At 39.1% G+C, this 24,919-nt stretch overlaps 1 protein-coding gene across 9 annotated transcripts in view; it reads right to left on the bottom strand.

The window, feature by feature from the left end:
* The window catches only part of SREK1 (splicing regulatory glutamic acid and lysine rich protein 1), a 53,790-nt gene extending 35,387 nt beyond the window's left edge, over positions 1–18,403 (bottom strand). For 4 of the 9 annotated variants that reach the window (XM_003785880.3, XM_023510888.1, XM_023510889.1 and 1 more), the window contains exons 1-2: positions 14,885–15,158; positions 3,694–3,827 (exon numbers count right to left, since the gene is read on the bottom strand). In XM_003785880.3, coding sequence (XP_003785928.1) covers positions 3,694–3,827; positions 14,885–15,045 — 295 coding nt within the window. In that variant the 5' untranslated portion in view covers positions 15,046–15,158. Of the gene's footprint in view, positions 1–3,693; positions 3,828–8,472; positions 8,603–14,884; positions 15,166–15,192; positions 15,200–18,397 lie in introns of those variants that run through there. The other 5 variants (XM_023510891.1, XM_023510894.1, XM_023510892.1 and 2 more) reach the window with 4 other exon arrangements.
* Positions 18,404–24,919: the final 6,516 nt, after the last annotated feature.

Here is a 24,919-nt window from a genome sequence, read left to right as displayed (position 1 = left end):
CATGCCCCAAAAAAAAAAAAAAAAAAAAAAGAGTTCCAATCTGAAAATATTCCAAATTTAATATTACTTGCCAATTAATAAGCAAATCTATCCACTGAAGGCAGTGTAGAAGGATCACACAAATAAAGGGATATTCAACATAGGCCAAAAGTTAATTAATTACTTAGTATTATGAAGTCTTTCACTTCTAGCTTAAATAAAAGTTATCAGTAGATTGTTGGACTCTCACTGCCTTTCTGAGAATAATAAAATGAATCTATAACTGTAAGCACAACAATGTTTCTTATTCTAATTATCATTTGAGGTACTTTAAGCAAAAGTTCCATTGGTGTTACCTTACTAGATCAAATTTATCCAACAAATGCTATCAGTGTATAAAAGTATGAAATAAGCAATTAGCATTTTTCCCAAACTGCACTCCTCAAAAACAACTGAGAGGAAAACAGCATCTCTCACAGTATTTAAGTATTAGTCCTAATCTCAAAAATCCATTTAGAAGCTGATAATCTTTGAAGAATTTTCAACAAAAAAATTCAAGCAAACAAAAACACGCACACAAATAAATAATCAACAGTTTCTCAAATATCCATTCCCCACATGGGCAACAAAACTTCTTAAGGAAATAAGTTCCATGATGAATAACCATCACGAAAGTGAAAGGCTCTTCTCTCTTACTTCCAGATTACATAACAAATTTACTTATTTTCCTCAGTGACTTTGCTTGCCTAAAATTCCTGGGGGAAGGATAAAAATTAGAAGTTTTCAACTGGTTTTTATGAGAGATGTAGACTTGGAAAAAAACTACAAAATGTTGCTTTGAGATCAGAAACTGTTCCTAAGATTGATTATTACCAGTGTTGTAATGTTTCAAGAATATGTCCCTAATCATGCATAAACACCAATTTAGACTCACAAAGAGCTTCACATCACTGTATCCTAATTTATTGTATGAAAATTTAATTTATCTTAACATTGAGCTCTGCTAATCATCTCCCAATATAATTTGAAACATGTTATGAACCCTTAATGGAATACCATTTACAAAAACTGGAAAACCAGCTCACAAGTTAAAGTGAAAGAGATTTAACAAAACAAAAACAAAAACAAAAACAAAAAAGGGGGACAAAATAAAGAAAAAGAAATGAAAGTAAAGTAAAACAATAAAAAACAGAGACAGGGCGTCCATCTTCTGCGGTTCAGACTTCGATCTCATTTCCCCAATGAAGGTTTCACTTGACGGCAGGTTTAGTGGCATGGCAAACAATGCCTAACTCAGGCAAGTGTAACAGGTCTGCCTTGGCCAGTCTAGTCATCTAATAATGCACAAATATCACATAGAGAAAACATACAAAACCAAATTAATAGTCAAAATCCATCTACCAGAAAATGTGGACATAAAGTTATGACTGATGATTAGGCTGACACCCTTGTTATGTTTGAACTTATCTTTTTCCAAGTGTTAACATTTATAAAAAGAAATCTGAAATGCACGTAACAACAAAAAAGGTCATATTTAGACAAGAATAATGAATGTATATTTTATTTTGACATGGTATGTTTTATTAACAAGGATTAATGCTTAATATGCACAAACCTGTTACACATCAAACATTACTTTTACAGTTTATGTTCCTCTTACATTACTGTCAAAAAAGCAGCAAATTAAAAAAAATGAAAAAAACTTTAAAAACTTTTTTCTAAGGTTCTTTTTATTTATGTCATGATGCTGTTTGTATAACATCAAGGAAAGGATGCAGTCAGTGAAATGAAGACTGCTTACAGCACCACAGTACATCTCCTCTTACGGAACTTAATTTACTAGAATCCCTTCCTCTCATTATTTCAAAATCACTCTGCTATTTTTAGTAAAACAATGCATTATTCCTTTGCTTGCAGTGAATAATCAGACTTTTAACAAATTCTTCAGGTACTATCTATACCTAATACAACAGATACACCTCTGTTGTATTTAATACAACTAATGAAAAATATGTTTCTGATTTGTAATTCCTATAATTTTATAGGTTAGTGTTCTAAACTTTACTTACTTCAAACTACATTGAAATAAAGGTATGCTTAAATTTTCATGTTCAAAAATAATGTTTTTTCTCAAAATGGTAATATTAAAAATATTAAAAGCTATATCTGAATGTGCATTTATTCACTCCATATCAAATAAACAATAAAAGAGACCTCTACATGTCCAAAGTCTTGAATATTTGTAACAAAGCACAGTCAGACCTTCTCAATCTATGAAAGATTCTATGGGACTATAGCAAGGTTCTAACCAAGCAACACTGATAAAATTCAGTATGAGCTAACATAGTAACAGATCTAGTGCTACTGGAGGTATAATTTTCTGATATAATTAATATTCCAGTTTAATAAACCTTCTATTTAATTTTTTTCCCATGCAGTTTCTCGGTATGAAATTCCAATACAAAGTATGTACAACTAAATGATTACCTAGCTCCTTTCAAAAAACTCCCTAATTTTAGGCTCGCTGTACCCTTATAGATCAGCAGGTAGAGATATATTTAGCAAATAATTAACTTTAATTCATTTTTATTTACTCTAACTACTTTAACCCCAAGCATGGGAAAATTTGTCCAAAAAAATCCAGAATGTCCTATTCTAGGACTTCAAAAACACTAGCCTGGAACTCACTGTATTTGTAATGTTTTTGACATCCCAGAATAGGAACTCTGAAATAAGCATAAAACTATGTAACTACAGCAAAGTATAGTGGATAGCTTATTACCTACTAAGTTATTAATATTTTAATACTGACCTGGCCATGAAAAGAGGGTTTAAAAATTACACATGAAATACCATTAAACTGTTGCAGGTAAACTTTTATGCTATAAAACAATTACCATCATCCACCAGAGAAAATCTATTTTAAGGACATTTAAATTTACAATAATCCAATTCTAAAATCCATGTACACACGCCATAATCCTTCTGAATAAAATTATACACCAGAACTGTCAAAATTTAGCATAGCTTATTATATGTGAGTAGTTCTGTAAATACAAGTTACTAAAGAATATTAGTAATAGTTAGTTCTTAAAACAGTTTAAGTCATAAAATTTAACAAGTAACTATGAGACCTTTGTTCTTATCTTCAACAACTAATTCCTTGATGGAGGCTCTTTTTTCTTTTTTTTTGGACCCTCTACGTACAAAAAGCCAATGAAAGAAAAAAGTAAATTCTAATTTCACAGTAAACAATTGCACTGAGTATAAAATAATGGTCCCACAGTAACAATTAAGGTAAATTACCTTAAGAGGTACTTGAAAGTAAAAAATTACAAACTTTTAAAATATCATTTAGTCTGAATTTGGAAAAATGTGTGCAAATGTTTTAATTTGTAATAGTATTAGTACTGAACATGTAAAGTAAATGCTTGCTTATTTGTCCTTTAAAATAATTTCCCATATCAACTTACTAATTTTTTTAATTTTAGAAAGACTTCTTTATAGTCTACAAACTGACTATAGAAAGTCAAAGCAAACCAGAGAAGCCAAATAATTTATGAACTTTTAAAATTGTTTCCTTCCCCAAATTTCATTCTCTCTGTCAGACACACACACACACAACTGCCTACTTGCCAATTTCTAGGAAGCCAAAGGCAGTAACACACAGGACACAGATTAAAACAATGGGAAAAAAACATGTGAGATACCAACCTTCTGCACAAGGAACAACTATCAGAGCTCTGTCAATAAAAACCGTGTTAGTTAGATGCTGGGCCACACCAACACTTGATGGGTCACGAAACTTAACATAACATACTTTGGAGGAAAAAGCAAGAGGTGCGTTGCTGCAAAACAAAAAGAAAACAATTGGACTAATAAACATTTGCTTGGTTTTGCTATTTTCATTTCAAATTTAGTTTTTACATAATTAAAGAATTTTTGCTGCTAAGGATCATTAAGACAAAATAGCAAAATTTAGTCATTTAATGGTGACTTGTCTGCCAAGACAGAAGGCAACCTATACCCTTATTTGTAAAACTTGAAACTCAAAATTAATCTGTCCTTAATCTGAGTGAAACATTAATAGCAAAGATAATCAGTACATCATCTTTTGCTCCAATTCCTCTAAATTTTATAACTACTCCAACTCTTCCTAAACATGATTTCCAGCATTTAAATCACCCAAAACTTCACAACAATCTTAAAAACAATCAGATATGTAATTAAAATTAAGCTCATTTGCCCAGACTGCTTTAAGCTGAACAATGTGATTGTCCAGATACAAAATCTTACAAATAAAATTTCATATATTTAAATGGAAAACAGTATAAACTTTAGTCTTTCTTGATTCAGTTCAGTCTAGGTTTACAGTAAGAAGGAACCAGAGACAGCACAACAGAAAGGAACTTTTCCTAACGTGAATTCATCTTGTTGGACTCCAAAATATACTAGCTTCATAGGCAAATCATCTTGTCAACCCATCCATAATCCTTTTTCATTAAGATCTATAATTGTGGCTCAAGTGGCTAAGGCGCCAGCCACATACACCTAAGGTGGCAGGTTCGAATCCAGCCCGGACCCGCCAAACAACAATGATGGCTGCAACCAAAAAATAGCCGGGCGTTGTGGCGGCGGGCGCCTGTGGTCCCAGCTACTTGGAAGGCTGAGGCAGGAGACTCGCTTGAGCCCAGGAGTTGGAGGTTGCTGTGAGCTGCGGCTTTCTACCCAGGGGGATAGCTTGAGGTTCTGTCTCAAAAAAAAAAAAAAAAAAAGATCTATAATTGTCTTTAGCAAAAAAAAGAAAAAGGACCCAAACTAAATATATATATCATCTGTAAAATAAATATACAATCATTTTGAAACATTACTAGTCTTCATTCTTTAAAAAAAAGGAGAGATCACTTAAAAAATATGTGACTTGTGCAACAGTAATTTACTTTAGTTTGCAAAACAGGTCAAAGAAAGTGACCACAATCCCAGAACAAGTAAATGGCAAAAGTTAAGATATAATAAAACCTAATCAGGAAGATTTCCAAGGTGGGTTGTCCCCTTTGCCAGAAGCTCTGGTGCTTTTTACTCATTCTGTATCCCTTTCTGTCTAATAAAATCCTATCTTAACGGTGATCTAAAACATCTAATCACCTAATTCCAAATCTCATGCCAACCATAATTATTCAAATAATAAAGAACTTTAAAATCACTTTGATATGCTATGTAATTAATAATGGCACAAATACTAGTTATTTTTTAAAGTCTTTGTAATTCCTCACATATAGCAACAAATCCATCTTTAAAAATCATGTAGAATAACCACATTAATAATAGTTAAATATTTTATGCTATTAACCAAACACAGTGATAATACAAAGCATTTGTTAGTAAGGTTAATTAAAGTTGGCAAAAAGACCTCTACCTCTTTGACACTCAACTCAATTCACTTCTGCCTGAAACCATGGAACTTAGGATTCATACCAGCTCTCACCAAAAATCTCTCTCTTAATCTCCCTCTTATCCAATCCAACATCTGAGGCAAAGCATTTAATATATTATCACTGAGATAAATATATCCCATCCAGATTTAATTCACCACCTTTTCATTACCAAATTTCCAATCTCTTAGGCATTCTTCTCTTGAGCTCTAACACCCCCAGATTTAATAAGTGCCTGCAGGAGTACTACACCTTCATGGTTACCAGGGTCAACCCCTTAACACAGTAAGTCCAGAATACAAACATCACACTCCTTCCTTACCAACCCCTGACCTTTATCCTATATTTTTTGTCTCAGTGAAAGGCATCTCATCACTAGTATCATTAGTGCTGCTCACCAAATATTTCCAAAGTTCCTTCTGGGTTCATTCCATTTTCTGTTCCTTTAAGTTAGGTGCAGCCATATAACTTGCTTTGACCAATGAAATATGAGAACTGTTGTGTCACTATTCTGAAGATACCTAAAGAGCCATTGTTTGGCTCTTTTCCTCTGCCACAGTGACCACCAACATTCAAAAGATGAGCTGATTCATCAGCTTCATCCCAGAGTGAGTGATCCCAATGAGTTCCTACCTCAATCAACCTTGTGTAAAAAATAATCTGTTTTGTCAAACTACTGAGATTTGGGGTTATTTCCAAAACCCTGCCTATCCTGACATAAATCATTCTTGATCTTTTTGTTCCCCATATCCAACTGATTCACAAATCCTGCTGAGAGTATCTCCCAAATATTTATCACATTAATTTTTTATCTTTCTGACTATCCGTGCCTTAACTCACACTCTCATCATTTCTCATCTGGATTACTAACTGGCTCCTAACCAAACTGCATCCAACCTCAACCCTTTATTAATGAATGGTCTTCTACAAAGGCTCCCACAGCAATTCTCCTAACCCTAAATTTCCATCATGTCACTCCATAGCTTAATGGCAATCTTCTGTTCTTGCTTTATCATCTGAATATACCCCAAAATCCAGGCATACAAAATACTTGTGCTTCTAAGAACACAGGATGAACATTTGGATGAACATCTGGGTCTTCATACAAGTTGTTCCATTTAGCTATGAAGTCTGGCTATGATGTCCTCTAACTCCCTTTTTGAATGGCAATTCCTGTTTCTTCAAGGCTCAGCTTTCAGGTAAGCCATTTTAAAATACCATAGTGATTAGGTACTCCTCCTACATGTGTTATCAAGACTTTCTGCACAACTTCAACACAGGCCTTATCAGTTTCCTTATGTGAAATCTTCAAATCTTCGACAGATCTTATAAACTTCTCTAGCCACAACTAATGAAGCCTGTCATAAGGGCCCATTTCATTATAGCAAACTATAATTTGAGCAGTCAGGCTTAACCAAATGAGCTCAGAACAATCAGATTCTCTCTACCACACTGGAAAGTGACTTAGAATTGCCTTGGGTCAGATACACAGGAGAAAAAAAAAACTGAGCTAACAAATACTCTAGAGCAGGAGTCCTCAAACTTTTTAAACACGGGGCCAGTTCACTGTCCCTCAGACCGTTGGAGGGCCAGACTGCGGGCCCCAGGACTAGTCAGTTGGCTGCTAAGCAGGACAGGCAGCAGGGTGGATAAATGTCCTAGGCGGGCTGTTTGTGGCCTATGGGCCGTAGTTTGAGGACACCTGCTCTAGAGAGCAAAAACAGTCACCTTAATTGCTGGTACCTTTCTGGTTCCCAGTCCTACTGCCCAGGAGGGCCTAGCAATACCATAATCTTTATTTTTCAATTTAATGAAATCTCTTTTTAATAAATAATGTCTCTTCTTGAGCTAGATTGGGTAACACTGTTTCTGTCCTGTGCTACCAAAAAAAATGATTACACTAACCTACTAAAGCCCTATCAATTGCAATAGGAATACTCTTTTAGGCCAGGCTCATGCCTCTACGTGGCTCACACGTGTAATCTTAGCACTCTGGGAGGCCAAGTCAGGTTGACTGCCTGAGCTCACAGGTTTGAGACCAGCCTGAGCCAGAGCAGACCTCATCTATAAAAATAGCCAGACACTGTGGCAGGCACCTATAGTCCCAGCTACTTGGGAGGCTGAAGCAAGAGAATCCCTGGAGCCCAAGAGTTTGAGGTTGCTGTGAGCTATGACACCATGGCACTTACTAAGTGAGGGGTAAAAAAAGAATACTCTTTAGCCCTGAAATCTTTTTTTTTTTTTAAGAGACAGAGTCTCACTTTATCGCCCTTAGTAGAGTGCTGTGGCATCACAGCTCACAGCAACTTCCAACTCCTGGGTTTAAGCGATTATCTTGCCTCAGCCTCCGAAGTAGCTGGGACTACAGGTGCCCGCGACAACACCCAGCTATTTTTTTGGTTGTTGTTGAAGTTTGGCTGGGCCTAGGTTCAAACCCGCCACCCTTGGTATATGGGGCCAGCACGCTACCCACTGAGTCACAGGTGCTGCCCCACAGCCCTGAAATCTTTAAGAACCTGACAAGCCATCACTGAAACTACATTTCCTAAACTGAAAGATCCTTTTGTGAAAGAATACAAACCTAAATAATCACTATTGAAAACTAAAATCACATTTTTAAATAACCCTAGTTGAAACCTACTTCATTTCAAATTTAAAACATCCACAGGAATAGGAGGAAATCTGTACCTAATTTGCAAAGCAACTACATAAGAAAACATGCCACCAAGATTTGAAAAGCTTAGAAACTGATTTTAAAAAGTTGGTCTGAGGCCAGCATGGTGGCTCATGTGTATAATCCCAGTACTTGAAGGATGAAGCAGAGGATAGCTTAAGCTCAGGAAATCAAGACCAGCCTGAACAAGGGACAGACTCCATCTCCACAAAAAATAGAAAAATCAGCCGGGCACTGTGGTGGGCACCTCTAGTCCAAGATGCCTGGGAGGCTGAGGCAGGAGGATCAATGATTAATCTATGTTTAGAATAAAATATTGTTATGGCCTTGTACAAAAGCACCTGTAGGAGGGGTACCTAATCACTATTGTATTTTAAGACAGCTTACCTGAAAGCTGAGCTTTGAAGAAAATCGGAATTGCCATTCAAAAAAAGTTAGAGGACATCATAGCCAGACTTCATAGCCAAATGAACAGCTTGTATGAACCCATGAGTCTGAGGCTGCTGTGGGCAAGGCTGATACCATGGCACTCTAGCCTGGGGCAACAGAGTGGAAAGCTGTCTCCAATTAAAGAAAAAAAAAAAGAAAGAAAAAATGTTGGTCTGTTCTGAATGGCATTAGAGGGTGTCCTAAAAGTCACCGACAAAGTTGTGATACACACTAGAAATGGGAAATTTTAGCTAAAGGTACCTTTATTTAGGCTCGGCGCCTATAGCTCAACCGGCTAAGGCGCCAGCCACGTACACCTAAGGTGGCGGGTTCGAATCCCCAGCCTGGATCTGCCAAACAACAATGACGGCTGCAACCAAAAAAAAGCCGGGCGCTGTGGCGGGCGCCTGTGGTCCCAGCTACTTGGGAGGCGGAGGCAGGAGACTCGCTTGAGCCCAGGAGTTGGAGGTTGCTGTGAGCTGTAATGCCACGGCACTCTACCCAGGGGGACAGCTTGAGGCGCTGTCTCAAAAAAAAAAAAAAAAAGGTACCTTTATTTATAAAACATTCATTACAATTTTTTACGAAGAGATAGCCAATACACACATACCAAATATTTTGTAAAATTCTGTAGCTACAATTTGGGTGATTTTGGGGACACCCTGCATAATGGAGGCGTGGATAGCTGACACCCATTAAACTGCTTTATGTAATTTTCTTAATCTTTACTTCCAATTACCTCCCTTAAAATACAGAGTACAAGCTAACATATTTTACTTTACAAAAATATTTGAACTTTTCAGGAGAGATAGTAACACATTTTTTGGAGATAGAGTGTAAATGTGTCACAATAGCTAACTGCAACCTCAAACTCCTGAGTTCAAGCAATCCTCCTCCCTCAGTTTCCAAGTAGCCAGAAGAATAGGTGCACACCACCACTATGCCCAGCTAATTTTTTGTATTTTTCGTAGAGACAGGGTTCTCACTCTTGCTCAAGCTGGTTTTGAACTCCTGAGAGATCCTCCTGCCATGGCCTCCCAGAGTGCTAGGATTATAGGTGTGAGCCACTGCACAGGGCTATAACACTATTTTATTTTAAACACAGACTAAAATATGATACAGTGCCAAACCTACATGCAGATAATGAACAGCCCAGCAAACAAATATGCACTTATTAATAAATCAGTATGTCTTCCAAATTTTATACAGTAGAGCCTCTGTTGATCACCCAAGGGACTGTGACAAACTGGTCAACATAATGAACTAAGCCCACTAGACTGACAGATACATACACGTGGTGCACATCTGGTTTTATGAAAACCGGGTCAACTTAAACAGGTGATCAACTACGAAAATTCTACTGTATTTACTTTCTCTCTAGAATATCCAAAACTATCAAAAAGACTTACTTTTTTAATTAAATAGGACTGTCAACTTAAATTGTAATTCTGATCTACAGTTTTCATTTTTAAACAAGCATTACATATCCTATTGGGTCTAGCTAGTAGCACACTCAAATTTAACAGATTTTAGTTTGACCTCATTTGTTTCTTTTCTTTTTTGAGACAGAGCCTCAAGCAATTCCCCTGGGTAGAGTGGCATGGCATCACAGCTCACAGCAACCTCCAACTCCTGGGCTCAAGCAAGTCTCCTGCCTCAGCCTCCCAAGTAGCTGGGACCACAGGCGCCTGCCACAACGCCCGGCTATTTTTTGGTTGCAGCCATCATTGTTGTTTGGCAGGCCTGGGTTGGACTCGAATCCACCACCTTAGGTGTATGTGGCTGGCGCCTTAGCCACTTGAGCCACAGGTGCCAAGCCATTTATTTCTTTAAATATAAAATTTTACCATTTTTCAAAGAAAAATTAGACTTTCTCTTTGGGTAGTAAATGCAGAAACCAAAGAACCAACTTTTTGAGCATCTGTTAAATAATTTATTTTGTTTATCTTTTTCTTTTTCATTTTCTTTTTTTGAGACAGAGTCTCACTTTGTTACCCTGGGTAGAGTGCCATGGCATCATAGCTCACAGTAACCTAAAACTCTTGGGCTCAAGTAATCCTCTTGCTCTGGCTAGTCTCAAACTCATAAACTCAGGCAATCCACCCCCATCAGCCTCCCAGAGTACAAGGATTACAGGCATGAGCCCCCTCACCCAGCCTAGTTTGTTTTTCACTGAACATAGCTATGGCCCTGTCAATATTTTTAAAAGTCAATGTGAGGCCAGGCACAGTGGCTCATGCCTATAATCCTAGCACTCAAAAAAAAAAAGAAAGAAAGAAAAAAGTCAATGTGATAATAAATTGTCCAATATTTCATTAATACATTAACATAAATCCTTTGGCACATTTATCAAAAAGGATATAATCCACAACATGAGCAAAGTATATAGTTTTAGTATAAAATATTAATTAATAGTCACATTATTTATATAGCAAGGTTTTTCCACTGGGCTTCACCTTCTTATGAATTGCTGACACCTACTAAATACCAGTATGCCCTCCAATCATAGCAATCATAAATACACACTTCCAAAAGTTTCTAGCTAAAATGGACTAATTTATAATGCAAAAAAAAGCACCCAAAATATCCAACAATAGAATCACAACACACTTAGAACACACATTAGTCTTTAAGTATTACTGTAAAAAGCAATACAAAAGGGTGGCACCTGTGGCTCAGTGGGTAAGGTGCTGGTTCCATAGACCGAGGGTGGCAGGTTCAAACTCAGCCCCGGCCAGCTAAGAGAACAAAACTGCCATGATAACTGCAACAAAAACAACAACAACAACAAAAACTTGGGCGTTGTGGCAGGGGCCTATAGCCCAGCTACTTGGGAGGCTGAGGCAAAAGAATTGCTTAAGCCCAAGAGTTGGAGGTTGCTGTGAGCTGTAACACCACAGCACTCTACGGAGGGTGACAAAGTAAGACTCCGTCTCAAAAAAAAAGGAGGAGGGCAATATAAAAAAAATGCTCACTAGAGGTTAAATGAGGAGTTTACAGTCACAGCGGGAGGATTCTTTTGTTTACACTGTATTACAATAAATGCATATAAGAAGGACTAGAGGGAAATACCTGGAAATGGAGAGAGGTTTTGACATAGTAGAATTATAAGGGGTACTTCTTTTTCTGTTTTCTATAAAGTACCTGTTCTGGTTATATTAATTTTTTTTACTAAGTAAACTTAAACAAGTAGGTTAATTCATCTTATCTTTCTTTCTCTCTCTTTCTTAGGACCAGAAAAGTGAAGGAAACCAGGATGCAAAGAAATTAACACAGGTAAAAATCTCTGGTATTAGAAATCAGGACAGGGTCACCCTTTGGGCATTGGGCAGTTGAAGGTAGACACAAGGAACTTCCAGGGTGCAGATAATCCTGCTCAGTGTGCTGGTTACACAGGAATATTTACCTCGCAAAAGTTCATCAAGCTGTACACTTATGTGCACTTTTTCTATATGTAAATTATACTTCCAATAAAAAATTTACTGAATAAAAACCACATTTCTTACTTGTGTAAAAAGTGTTTTCATCACCTGTAAGATTTATTGTGCAAAAGGTTTAAACAGTAATTCTGGATACTTATTAACTGGTAGCACAAAAAGGGATGACAAATTACAAACAAGAATGTTTCCATGAATTTTTTTTTTTGAAAGAGTTTTACTTTGTCACCCTTAGTAGACTGCCAGGTGTCATAGTTTATAGTACTTGTGTCAGCCTCCCAAGCAGCTGGGACTAAGACGCCCACCACCATAACACCCAGGTACCATGTCCAGGTATTTTCAATGACAATGACTTGCTCTTGCTCAGACTGATCTCCAACTCCCAAGCTCAAGCAATCCATCCACCTTGGCCTCCCAGAGTGCTAGGACTACAGGTGTGAACCACCAAGCCTAACCCACATATTTCCAATTTTAAAACAACTGAATTTCTGCTCAGTTTCTAAAGATTAATTATGAAATAGTTTATGTGACACTGCAAAACAATTCCCAATACAACATACTACTATTGCATTTTATCCATTTAAGCCCAAATTTGCAAAAACATAGGACCAAGTAATGACAATGTCATTACAAAGCAGAAAATCTGTTAATAAAGCATGTCAGTATTGCTGCAGAACAAGAATAAGGGATCTAATGTTACTCTTATGGAAAAACGTTAGGATTTGTTAAATAAATCCTTTAAACATTAGGATTTTGCTGGCCTATATATGTTACATTTATGCCACAAATTTGAGAAATGTATTACTATTTGTGACCAACTAACTCCATTTTAATGTTCCATACCCATAAGAGCTTCATATTCTCTTTGATAAAACTCTAGTAACTCTAGTATTTAAAAAAAAAAAAAACAGCCCATTACTAAGTGTCAGTAACTGGCAACATAGTCTCACTCAAACTCAGGTGTCCACCATATAAATAGTATTGTTACTAATTAAGAATATTCTGATATAGATGTGTGGTGGCTCAGGCCTATAATCCTAGCACTCTGGCAGGCCAAGGTAAGTGGATGGCTTGGGTTCAGGAGCTGGAGACCAGTCACAGCAAGAGCTCTACAAAAAATAGAAAAACTAGCTGAGTGTCATGACAGGAGCCTGTAGTCCCAGCTAATTAGGAGGCTGAAGCAGAGGATCACTTGAGCCCAAAGATTTTGAGATAGACTCTGTCTCAAAAATAAATAAATAAATAAATAAGAATATTCTGATATATTTGTTTTCTATCTATGAGATACTTACTACCACAACCTGGAAAACAAAGTTAGTTTGCAAAGGTTTGTGTACAAAATATTTTACTGATTGACTGTGATTCCTGAAGGATACCAGCACTTCTCCAAATACTTCTCCATTATTCAGAAATGTTGTAAGTACTTAAATTGAGATAGCTGAAAGTATTTTCAAAAGTTAAAGATATTCAAAGCTATAATGCCACGGCTAATTGATCACAATGTATGCGTGTGCACATATGCAGTATTCTTCCAAAAAAATATTACTTGAATCTCATAATGAAGAAACAATCCATATAAACTCAAGACTATGAGTTATTATACAAGACAAAATGTATCATGAAAGATTTTTTTTTTAAGGTCCTGGGAGCTGTTCTGGATTAAATGAGATAACGAAATGGGTTACTTGTAGCTTTAAAAGGAAGGAGACCATTTACATATACCTGCTCAAAAGAAAAAAAAAACTTTATTAGGATAACAGAAAACATTCATCATCAACTGTTACAAAAAATGGGAAAATGCAGGTGGAGGGAACATGGATGGTCTATGTTATCATCTTTCAACTTTTCTGTATGCATGAAATATTTCAAAATCAAAAGTAGAGAAAAAACTTAAAAGTAAAATTTTAATATCCAAATTAACTTGTATTTATCTATGCAGTAGCACTGCCATAACTTATAAGAAAATTAAAGAAAAATAAGTCTATAGGCATCACTATAAGATAAATCCAAAGCAAGTTTAAATATATATATGTGTGTGTATATATATATATGGCAACAAATACCCATCCCTTCAAAGGATAATGAACAAAAAACGGAAGCTATTAAGATCTTAAAACCTTTTTTTAAAAAGAGAGATTTATGCGAACATGAATATGAACCGGCAAAGCCCTTACAAGTTTTTTGAGGAAATAACATTGTACGTGGGAAAACATTAAACCACCTCGAAATACACTATTTGGGAAAAAGCTGCGACCTGTGAATGCCAGCCAAGATCGAGACTTCAGAAAGTTCAAAACAAGGATAAACCTACACAGACTTACACCATTTCTGAAAGGTGTGGGACACTGTGACCTTCGAGAAGGAATATTTAATCTATTACCAAAAACCGGTGATCTTTAAGAACGTGGCTGGGCTCGGATAAACCAAGATGCTACGCTAAGTTTGCGAAACCGCCCTGGGGTGCAAATACACCCCTAATCCCATCTTTGTCATGAGCCTCAGGCTTTCTCCTCAGCAGTAACGGCCTGACACTTAGGCCTTAAAAACCGGACAGCTGCTCAGGCGCAGTTCCTGCGAATTTCAGAATGCAGAAATGCTAGCAAGCTTTTGCCATGAGGACTACTCTGGGCCCACCTGCGGCCATCTTAAGTTGGGGGCGGAGGGGCACTGAATTCGAAGACCTGGCAGCGAACACCAGTCCCGGAGACTCCGAAAAGGCAACTGCCCTGTATCTTTTGTCAGAGCTCGTTGCAAAGGTTAACCCGCAAAGCCCGACAAATAGGAAGAGCAGACCCGCGGGGCACCGGTGCCCTTATCAAACATGGGCACCAAGGTAAGCCGGTGGTCACGTGACAGGCCCCGCGCGCCCGCGCCGCGGTTCCCGAGGTCTGTATGGCGCCCGCGCCCCTCCCCCACCGAGCTCCAGCACTTACTCCGGGGGGTAGAGCCGCAGCTCCTCGATTTCTCCTAGGAAGGAAAAAAGCGTACGCATCTGCTCGCTGGTCACGGCCGACGACAGATTCGTCACCTGAATCACCGCCGTAGGGGTGAGGCCGAAGCCTAAGCCCAACCCGAAGCCGCCGCCGCTGTTCATCCTGATCCCGCTGTCGCTGCCTTCCCGCTCCCCAACGTCTACGACGCGTCAGCGACCGAGCCGGGAAAGCGGAAAACGCGCGGCCCCGAGCGCGCTCCCGCGGGCCAGTGCACGGCGCCGGGCAGGTCTAGCCGCCGATTTCGCAACTCCGCTGCTCCTGGGGCTGCGCGCGCCGGCCGGAAGCGTCGCCCGGGCAACCAGGCCGGTCTCGCGCGACTGTGGCCTCAGGCTCTAAAAGGGTCTCTGGGACGTTAGCCGTAGCTTTTACTGTCAACCTAGAATTTTTTCCTTGTTTTAGTTTTCCCTCAAACCCGACGAAATTCTTCTCCTGTCAGTGTGGGAGACTCAACTTTTTCCAGTTTGCACTCTCAGCCGGACTGGGAAGTCCGGCCGCCTGCCCTGCTGGTGGGGGCTGTAAAAGAGAAATGAAGAGCTGCAGATTTTTTTTTTTTTTGAGACAGAGCCTCAGTTTGTTGTCCTCAATAGAGTGCTGTGGCGTCATACCTCACAGCAACCTCAAACTCTTGGGCTCAAGCGATTCTCTTGGTTCAGCCTCCCAAGTAGCTGGGACTACAGGCGCCCGCCACAACGCCCTGCTACTTTTTAGAGGGGAAGGCTCGTTCTGGCTCAAGCTGGTGTCGAACTCGTGAGTTTAGGCAATCCGCCCGCCTTGGCCTCCCGGGGTGCTAGGATTACAGGCCTGAGCCACCGCCCGCGCCTGGCCCAAGAGTGACATTATCGTAAAGACGCAGCTCCTCCGCCCCAACTAGTTTTGGAATTGGCAGGTGTCCTACTTGGGAAAAACTTCAAAAATTTTACAAAATGTGTAGGTGCAGATTGAATTAAAGGAAAGACTTAGGAAGACTCTTGTTATTTTTTCGCCCATTCCACAGGTATTATTATGTCCCAGACACTTTATTTTAGAGACAAAGTCTCACTTTGTCGCCCTCGGTAGAGTGCTATCGTATCACAGCTCATAGCAACCTCAAACTCCTGGGCTTAGGCAATTCTCTTGCCTCAGCCTCCCGAGAAGTCAGGACCATAGACGCCCATCACAACGCGCAGCTATTTTTTTGTTACAGTTTGGCCAGGGCAGGGTTTGAACCCACCACCCTCGGTATATGGGGCCCGCGCCCTACCCACTGAGCCACAGGTGCTGCCCATTTATTTTTTATTTTATTTATTTATTTTTGAGACAGAGTCTGAAGCTGTGGCCAGCATCACAGATCACAGCAACCTTAAACTCTTGGGCTTAAGCGATTCTCTTGCCTCAACCTCCCAAGTAGCTGGGACTACAGGTGCCACAACGCCCGGCTATTGGGGGGGGGGGGCAGTGGGTTGCAGTTATTGTTTAGCAGGCCCAAGCCGGATTCGAACCCACCACCCTTGGCATATGTGGCTGGCACCCTGCCAACTGAGCTACTGGCATCTCCTTGTCCCAGACACTATTAGACAAGGTCACATAGGCTCAGCATCCATAGCATATGTGGTTATGGTACCAGCCATATACACCGAGCGTGGTAGGTTCAAACTCTGACACAGGCCAGCTACACAACATCAACTGCAAAAAAAAAAAAACCAACAAACTGGGCCTTGTGGTGGGCCCCTGTAGTCCCACCTACTTGGGAGGCTGAGGTGAGGCAAGAGAATCCCTTGAGCCTAAGAATTTGAGGTTCCTGTGAGGCCATGGCACTCTACCGAGGGCCACATAATATAAAAAAAAGAGGGACCTCCACATAAATTAGAACCTAGACTCAGTGCCTGTAGCTCAAGAGGCTAAGATGCTGGCCACATACACCAGAGCTGGCAGGTTCAAATCCAGCTTGGGCCTGCCAAACAGCAATGGCAACTACAACTGAAAAATGGCTGAGTTGTGGCAGGCACCTGTAGTCCCAGCTACTTTGGAGGCTGAGGCAAGAGAATCACTTAAGCCCAGGAGTTGGAGGTTGCTGTGAGCTGTGATGCCCTGGCACTCTAACCCAGGGTGACAGCTTGAGACTCCATCTCAAAAAAAAAACAAAACTTGGAACCTAATAAGAGTCAAATTGCAGTATCTTAATCTAGGGCAGCTGGCCCCAAAGAGCCCTCCCCAGATCCCTAAAGGACCCCGAATCTTCTTGGTGGGTCAAGTTTGTTGACCTTTAATCACACTGTTAACATTTATACTGATGGTATAAAAGATTACATTTCTGTCTTGAATAGCAACAATCAAGGCAGTGGCCCAAACTGTACTCATTGTATTGTTTATTCTTTAAGATTTTAAAATAAATCAGTTTCACTTAAAGAATGTCTTTGACAGGTGAGTTCTCACCTAATGGGCCCAGTGTAAGGGTATACTGAACACCTCCTGGGAGTGGGACACAACAACAGGAACCTCACCTAACAACACAAACATTGTAACCTAATTGTTTGTAATCTCTTATTTATCTGAAATTTTAAAAAGGGAGTGGAAGGAGTAAAAATTGTATTAATTTTACCCAATCTTCACCCTAGCATACACATCTTTTAAATATGTAAAAAAATTGGAAACTACTGCTACTGTATGCCCTAATAGGATAGTTATCTCCAGAAAAAAGCACTTGTGTAATTGATGTTTTTAGGCAAAAATCCAAGTTTTATTAAACCTGTATGTTACATTAAGCTTAATAGTCTTCCCGTACTTAAAGACTTTTCTGCTAAAATCACCACTGATACATGAATAAATGTATATTTGACATCATGCAATAAAATGTGTCAACATTTGGATGATGCCTCCAACTCAATGAACAACTATTTTCCAAATGACCAGTGAGTACTATTACAAAATTTAATAGATTGTTGCACATGCAGAATAGACTAAAAGATTTCAATAAGTTTGGGGTGGTGTCAAGGAAGAATACCTACGATTATCTGAAAAGGCTATAAAAATTGTTATTCATTTTTCAACTCCTTATCTTTAATGAGTTTCAAAATATCAACTATCTCAGGTTTAATTACTAATATGTAAATATGGATAGATGACCCATAAGTTAAAAAGTTTTTCAGGGTCTGCAATAATTAATAATTCTTAAGAGTGTAAAGGCATCCAAAGACCAAAACATTTGAAAACTATTACCCTAGGGACAAATTAAGGGGAATTATAAAAACATAAAAGAGTCACTTAAACTCCATTTTGTCTTTTTGTTTTGTTTTTTAGACAGAGACTCACTCTGTTGCCCTGGGTAGAATGTTGTGACATCATAGCTCACAGCAACCTCAAACACTTGGGCTCAAACAAATTCTTGCCTCACATTCTCTAGTCGCTGGTACTACAGATGTACGCCACAAAACCCAGCTAGGCTTATAGGTTGAGCCACCAACCCTGACCCTAAACTTAGTTCTAATGGAAGACTTACTAAAAAAGATGTTGCTTGAGCTGAATCTTGAACAAATATGTATTTTACATACTCCGTTCTATGCACTGAGCATGTGGAATATACAAAGGCAGAAAGGTATGAGAGCCCAAGTGAGGTCCAGAATTCTTAAAATTTATCACTGCTGGACTGAAGGTTGCAAATGACTAGAAATGCCTGCAAAAGGATAAGCCTGGGGCCAGGCACAGTGGCTTACACCTATAAATCTAGCACTCAAGGAGGCCAAGGACTGTGTGGATTGTTAGAGCTCCAAAGTTCAAGACTAGCCTGAGCAAAAGCAAGATCACACCTCTACCAAAAATAAAAAAATTACCCAGGCATCGTGGCAGATGCCTGTAGTTCCAGCTGCTCAGTAAGCTGAGGCAGGAGGTTTTCTTGAACCCACGAGTTTCAGGTTGCTGCGAGCTAGGCTGATACCATGGCACTCTAGCCTGGGCCACAGGGTAAGACTTTGTTTCAAATAAATAAGTTAAGAAATAAATTGATAAAGTCTACATGATCATGGTATGTAATGTTTATTATATGTTGCAAATATATAATTTATATGTAAATATGCAATTTATAATTTGGTGGCAAAAGCTTCGAAATGATACCATGTTATTCTTTCAATTTCTAGACGGTCAGTCATAATATTCCCTATTTTAATCTTGATATTGGTAATTCATGCCTTCTTTTTCCTCTTTGGCCTAGCTAAAGATTTATCAAGTTTGTTACTCTTTTCAAATAAGCAACTTTTTTTTTTTTTTGAAACAGAGCCTCACTTTGTCAATCCTGGGTAGAGTGCAGTGACATCATAACTCACAGCAACCTCAAACTCCTGGGCTCAAATAATCCTCTTGCCTCAGCCTCTCTAGTAGCTGGGACTATAGGCACCTGCCACAACGCCTAGCTATTTTTAAAGACGGGATCTCAGTCTTGCTCAGTCTGGTCTCTAACTCCTGAGCTCAAGCAATCCACACACCTCAGCCTCCCAGAGTACTAGGATTATAGGTATGAGCCACTGTGGCAGGCCTCAAATAAGCAACTTTTAGTTTCATAATTTTCTCTATTATTAGTTTTCTGTTTTCTTTTTTATTGATTTCTACTTTGATATTATTTCCTTGCTACTCCTTAACTTGGGCTTAATTTGCTCCTCTAGTTTTTCAAGGTGGAAGTTTATGTTATTGAGAACTTTTGTTTTCTAATTCCTCTGAGCACAGTAAGAAATAATACTCCATTTAGAGTGTTGGGTGAAGCTGTTTAGAGGTAGGTGTCTCAGCAGAAGCATCAGGATACAAAGCTATATTTCTCTCTGTTATTGATTTATAATTTTTTTTTTTTTTTTTTTTGTAGAGACAGAGTCTCACTTTGTTGCCCTTGGTAGAGTGCTATGGCATCACATAGCTCACAGCAGCCTTCAACTTCTGGGCTTAAGCGATTCTCTTATTTCAGCCTCCCGAGTAGCTGGGACTACAGGTGCCCGCCACAATGCCCGGCTATTTTTTGGTTGCAGTTCAGCCAGGGCCAAGTTTGAACCTGCCACCCACTCACTGAGCCACAGGTGCCACCCAATTTATAATTTTTTATTAAAAAATATACTATGAATAATTTTAACTCTTTTAAACATATGAGACTTTTTTAATGGCCCAGCATATGTTCTACCTTGGAGGTTGTTCTTTTGTGTACACTTGAAAAGCATATTCTACTAGTGTTGCCTGGTGCGTTTTGTAAATCTTACTGAGGTTGATAGTGTTGTTGTTCAAGAATTTTATGTCCTTGTATGACATGCCAAGTAATATCCTAGCCCTGGAAAAGCTGCCCATGCCACAGCAGCATGGTGGTGGTCAACCACGTACACTGCACGAGCTGTACCCTGATCAAACTGCATTCTACAGGAGCTGCCCAGTGAAAGGACATCTGAAACAGGAAAATCGTTTTCTGTTGTAATGATTCTTTAGTGCCCTCTACCGACAAAGTGTAACATTGTGCCATCTGGCAAAAGAAAATACACAAATAGCCCAGATTCATTTTCACAGAACTGACAATCCAGGGTGAATTTGGAACCAAAGGGCAATAAACCGATACCTGAATCTGTCCCTTTTGTGATATGTGACCATAATGTCCCTGCTAAGTTTTTAAAAAGTTCTAACTTGCTTCCTAGGTATTGCTCCTCTGTCTACATAACCTGGTAATCAGCTACTGATTGGTCTGAGGCTGTGCCAAAACCATCTCAAGTCAATAGGTTTTCAAACCTTGGTAATAGATTTTTATGTGGATTCTTGAGTACACTTAAAAGTGAGGCAATTTTCTCTTTTTTTCTTTTTTTTTTTAAATTAAATCATAGCTGTGTTATATTAATGCAATCATGGGGTACAATGTGCTGGTTTTATATACCATGTGAAATATTTTCATCAAACTGGTCAACATAGCCTTCATGACATTTTCTTAGTTATTGTGTTAGGACATTTATATTCTACATTTAGTAAGTTTCACATGTACCCTTGTAAGATGAACCATAGGCGTGATCCCACCAATCACCCTCCATCCATCCATCCTCCCCCCTCCCCTCCCCTCCATCTCTCTTTTCCCCATATTCTTGGGCTATAATTGAGTTATAGCTTTCCTATGAAAGCTATAAATTAGTTTCATAGTAGGGCTGAGTACATTGGATACTTTTTCTTCCATTCTTGAGATACTTTGCTAAGAAGAATAGGTTCCAGCTCCATTCATGTAAACATGAAAGAGGTAAAGTCTCCATCTTTCCTTAAGGCTGCATAATATTCCATGGTGTATATATACCACAATTTATTGATCAATTCATGGATTCTTCCATGACTTAGCAATTATGAATTGGGCTGTAATAAACATTCTGGTATAAATATCTTTGTTATAGTGTGATTTTTTGGTCTTCTGGATATATACCTAGTAGAAGAATTGTAGGATCAAACAGCAGGTCTATTTTTAGTTCTCTATGTGTTCTCCAAACATCTTTCCAAAAGGAACGTATTAGTTTGCATTCCCACCAGCAGTGTAGAAGTGTTCCCTTTTCTCCACATCCATGCCAACTTCTCTGGTTTGGGGATTTTGTGATATGGGCTAATCTTACCGGAGTTAGATGATATCTCAAAGTGGTTTTGATTTGCATTTCTCTGATGATTAAGGATGATGAGCCTTTTTTCATATGTCTGTAGGCTGTGTGCCTCTCTTCTTCAGAGAAGTTTCTCTTCAAGTCCCTTGCCCACCTTGAGATGGGATCACTTGTTCTTTTCTTGCTAATACGTTTGAGTTCTCTGTGAATTCTGGTTATTAAACCTTTGTCGGAAACATAATCTGCAAATATCTTCACTTAAAAGTGAGGCAATTTTCAAATCTGTCCCAGGTTTTACTTCTTACTAGGACCTCTGGGATGTCCTTCATACATGCAAGCAAACTGCTGGGCAGCCAGAGAGGAGTGGACAGCTTGTCAAGCCTCCTTATTGTTCTCTTACTGCTGGATATATAAATGAGTCTGGCACTTCCAGCCAGAACCAAACCTAAGATAAGCAGAATTGTGGACGTTCACCACCCGTTTCCTATTTTCATTTTGTTTGTTTGTTTGTTTTTTGAGAGACAGTCTCACTCTGTCACTCTGGGTAGAGTGCAGTGGCATCATAGCTCACACAAACCTCAAACTCTTGGGCTCAAGTAATTCTCCTGCCCTAGCTTCCTCAATGGCTGGGACTACTGGTGCCCACCACCATGCCTGGCTAATTTTTCTATTTTTAGTAGAGATGGGGGTCTCACACTTGCTCAGGCTTGTCTTTAACTCCTGAGCTCAGATAATCCACATCCCCTCAGCTTCCCAGAGTGCTAGGATTACAGTCATGAGCCGCCGCACCCAGCCAAATTTGCTACTTTTATTGACCACATTACTGGGTGTTATTTTCTGTCCTTTGCTCTAGATCAAGTCAACCCCTTTTGACAGTGAAGCTGCTAGTCTCCATAGCCAGCCCCACCCTGGTAAAACCTCCACAGCATTGGAGCCTGGGGAGAAATGGGAATGGGAGCTCCTACCTGAGGTTTTGCTGTTTTTCATAAATAAGCACTTTGCACTTTGTCTGCCTTTGGTCAATTTTCCAGAGCCCTTAAATGACTGGTTCTGACAATTGTCCAGGTATTTGTGGGGATAGCATTTGCCAACCTCATTATTCTACCAGAAGTAGAATTCCTGCCAGTAAACTTTTTTTTTTCATGGTGGCAGGTGCCTATAGCCACAGCTACTCAGGAGGTTGACACAAGAGGATGGCTTTAGCCCAAGAGTTTGAGGTTGCTGTGAGCTGAGATACCATAGCATTCTACCCAGGGTGATAGCTTGAAACTCTGTTTCAAAAAAAAAAAAAGGTTCTGCACCCATAGCACAGTGAGTGGTTATGACGCCAGCCATATACACCAAGGCTGGCAGGTTGGGCCAGCTAAACAACAATGACAACTGCAACAAAAAATAGCCAGGCGTTGTGGCGGGCACCTGTAGTCCCAGCTACTTAGGAGGCTAAGGCAAGAGAATCACTTGAGCCCAAGAGTTTGAGTTGCTGTGAACTGTGACTCTTCCAAGGGTGACATAGTGAAACTCTGTCTCCAAAAAAACCACCAAATGTATAATTTATCCGAGGGATAAAATGAATGTTAAAAAAAAGTATACCTGAGACTTAACACACTATGTGTAGTACTTAACTATGTCCTTTATTCATTAAACCATATTTTTTTCAGAACATAAACCTTAAGCAGGAGACTACAGACCTTTTATTTTCACAAAAAATAGTTTTGAATAGGTAATACGTGGAATTAAAAATTCAAAAGATAAAGAAAGATATATAGTTAAAATTGTTTTGTTTTAAGACAGAGTCTCAATCTGTCACCCTGGGTAGAATGCCGTGGCCTCATAACTCACAGCCACCTCTAACTCTTGGCCTCAAGTGATTCTCTTGTCTCAGTTTTTCTATTTTTAATAGAGACGGGTTCTTGCTTTTGATCAGGCTAGTCTTAAACTCATGAGCTCAAGCAATCCACCTACCTTGGCCTCCCAAAGTGCTAGGAGTACAGGAGTGAGCCCCTGGGCCTGGCCTGAAAATTGTTTTTCCCAGTCTATTTCCAGCCATCCAATTTCCCTTTTTTGAGAGAAGAAATTACAATGCTTGTTAACTTTCCTCTTGGCCAGAGATTCAACAGGTGTCTAAGAGGTCCTGACAAGATTATTTCACAGCAACTACATACCAACATCAATACAAAAGAGTTGAATTTCTTAAAATGTCTTTTCTGACCTCTTATCTACATGAAATTATAGAAAAAATTAGCTGGATGTTGTGATGGTGCCTATAGTCCCAGCTACCTCAGAGGCTGAAGCAGAAAGTTCGCTTGAGCCCAGGAGTTTGAGATTGCTGTGAGCTAGGCTAAGGCCATGACACTGTAGCCCAGAATAGCAAAGTGAGAATTTGAGACAAAAAAAAAATAAAAAATTCAATCAGGTATGTCATGCTTCACCAAAAACCAAAGGAGCACACCAAAATTCTAGTTTAAAAACAAAATAGGGGCTCAGTGCCCATAGCACAGTGATTATGGCCACATGCACTGAGGCTGGCAGGTTTGAACCTGGCCCGGGCCTTCTAAGCAGCAATGACAACTGCAACAAGAAAATAGCCAGGCCATTGTGGTGGGCACCTGTAGTGCTACTTGGGAGGCTGAGGCTAGAGAATTGCTTAAGCCCAAGAGTTTGAGGTTGCTGGGAGCTGTAATGCCATGGTGCTCTACCGAGGGTGGCAGTGAGACTCTGTCTCAAAATAAATAAATAGGCACAGCGGCTGTAATCCCAGCATTTTGGGAGGCTGAGGCAGGAGGATGACTTGAAGCTGTCAATTGAAGGTTACAATGAGCTATGATCATGCAACTTCACAAGTCCCTAAAAAAAAAAAAAAAACACTAGATAAACTAGGAAAGACTTTTAATTTACAAGAGGGGCCTTAACTTTAAAATATGATTTTTTTATCCTACCTTGAGATTTGTTTTTAAAAAGGATTTCTTTTTAAAAGAAAAGAAAAAGGATTTCTTTTTGATTTTTAAAATCAAACTTCCTATATGCATGTATATTGATTTACATAAAACACAGGCACATATGCTGGGCTTGGTGAAGGATGCCTATATTAACATATGAGTGAGGTGGGCCCACCAGGATATAAGTGAGTAATTAGGTGTTGAATTTAAAAACTTGTATTAAAAAAAGAATTTGCAAAATAAATTTCATGTGGACTTTTCCCTTTATGCCCTAAGGGGAGTTAAACTATATCATAAATCAGACTTAAATACCTCTACCTCTACCTCTAGAGGAAAGAATGTATTTGTTTGAAGCAAAGAAAACCAAGTTAATCACTCTGGAAACAGAAATTGACTGTGAGATTTTTAGTCCTGAGTTTAATTAAGACCTAATTATTTTTAGCACTGAATTATCTAAGAGGAACTTTTTTTTTTTTTTT

The sequence above is a fragment of the Otolemur garnettii genome, unplaced genomic scaffold, assembly GCF_000181295.1.
Source record: "Otolemur garnettii isolate 467f Iridium unplaced genomic scaffold, OtoGar3 scaffold00017, whole genome shotgun sequence".
Classification (NCBI taxonomy): domain Eukaryota; kingdom Metazoa; phylum Chordata; class Mammalia; order Primates; family Galagidae; genus Otolemur; species Otolemur garnettii.
This window is presented reverse-complemented; position numbering and strand designations above follow the sequence as displayed.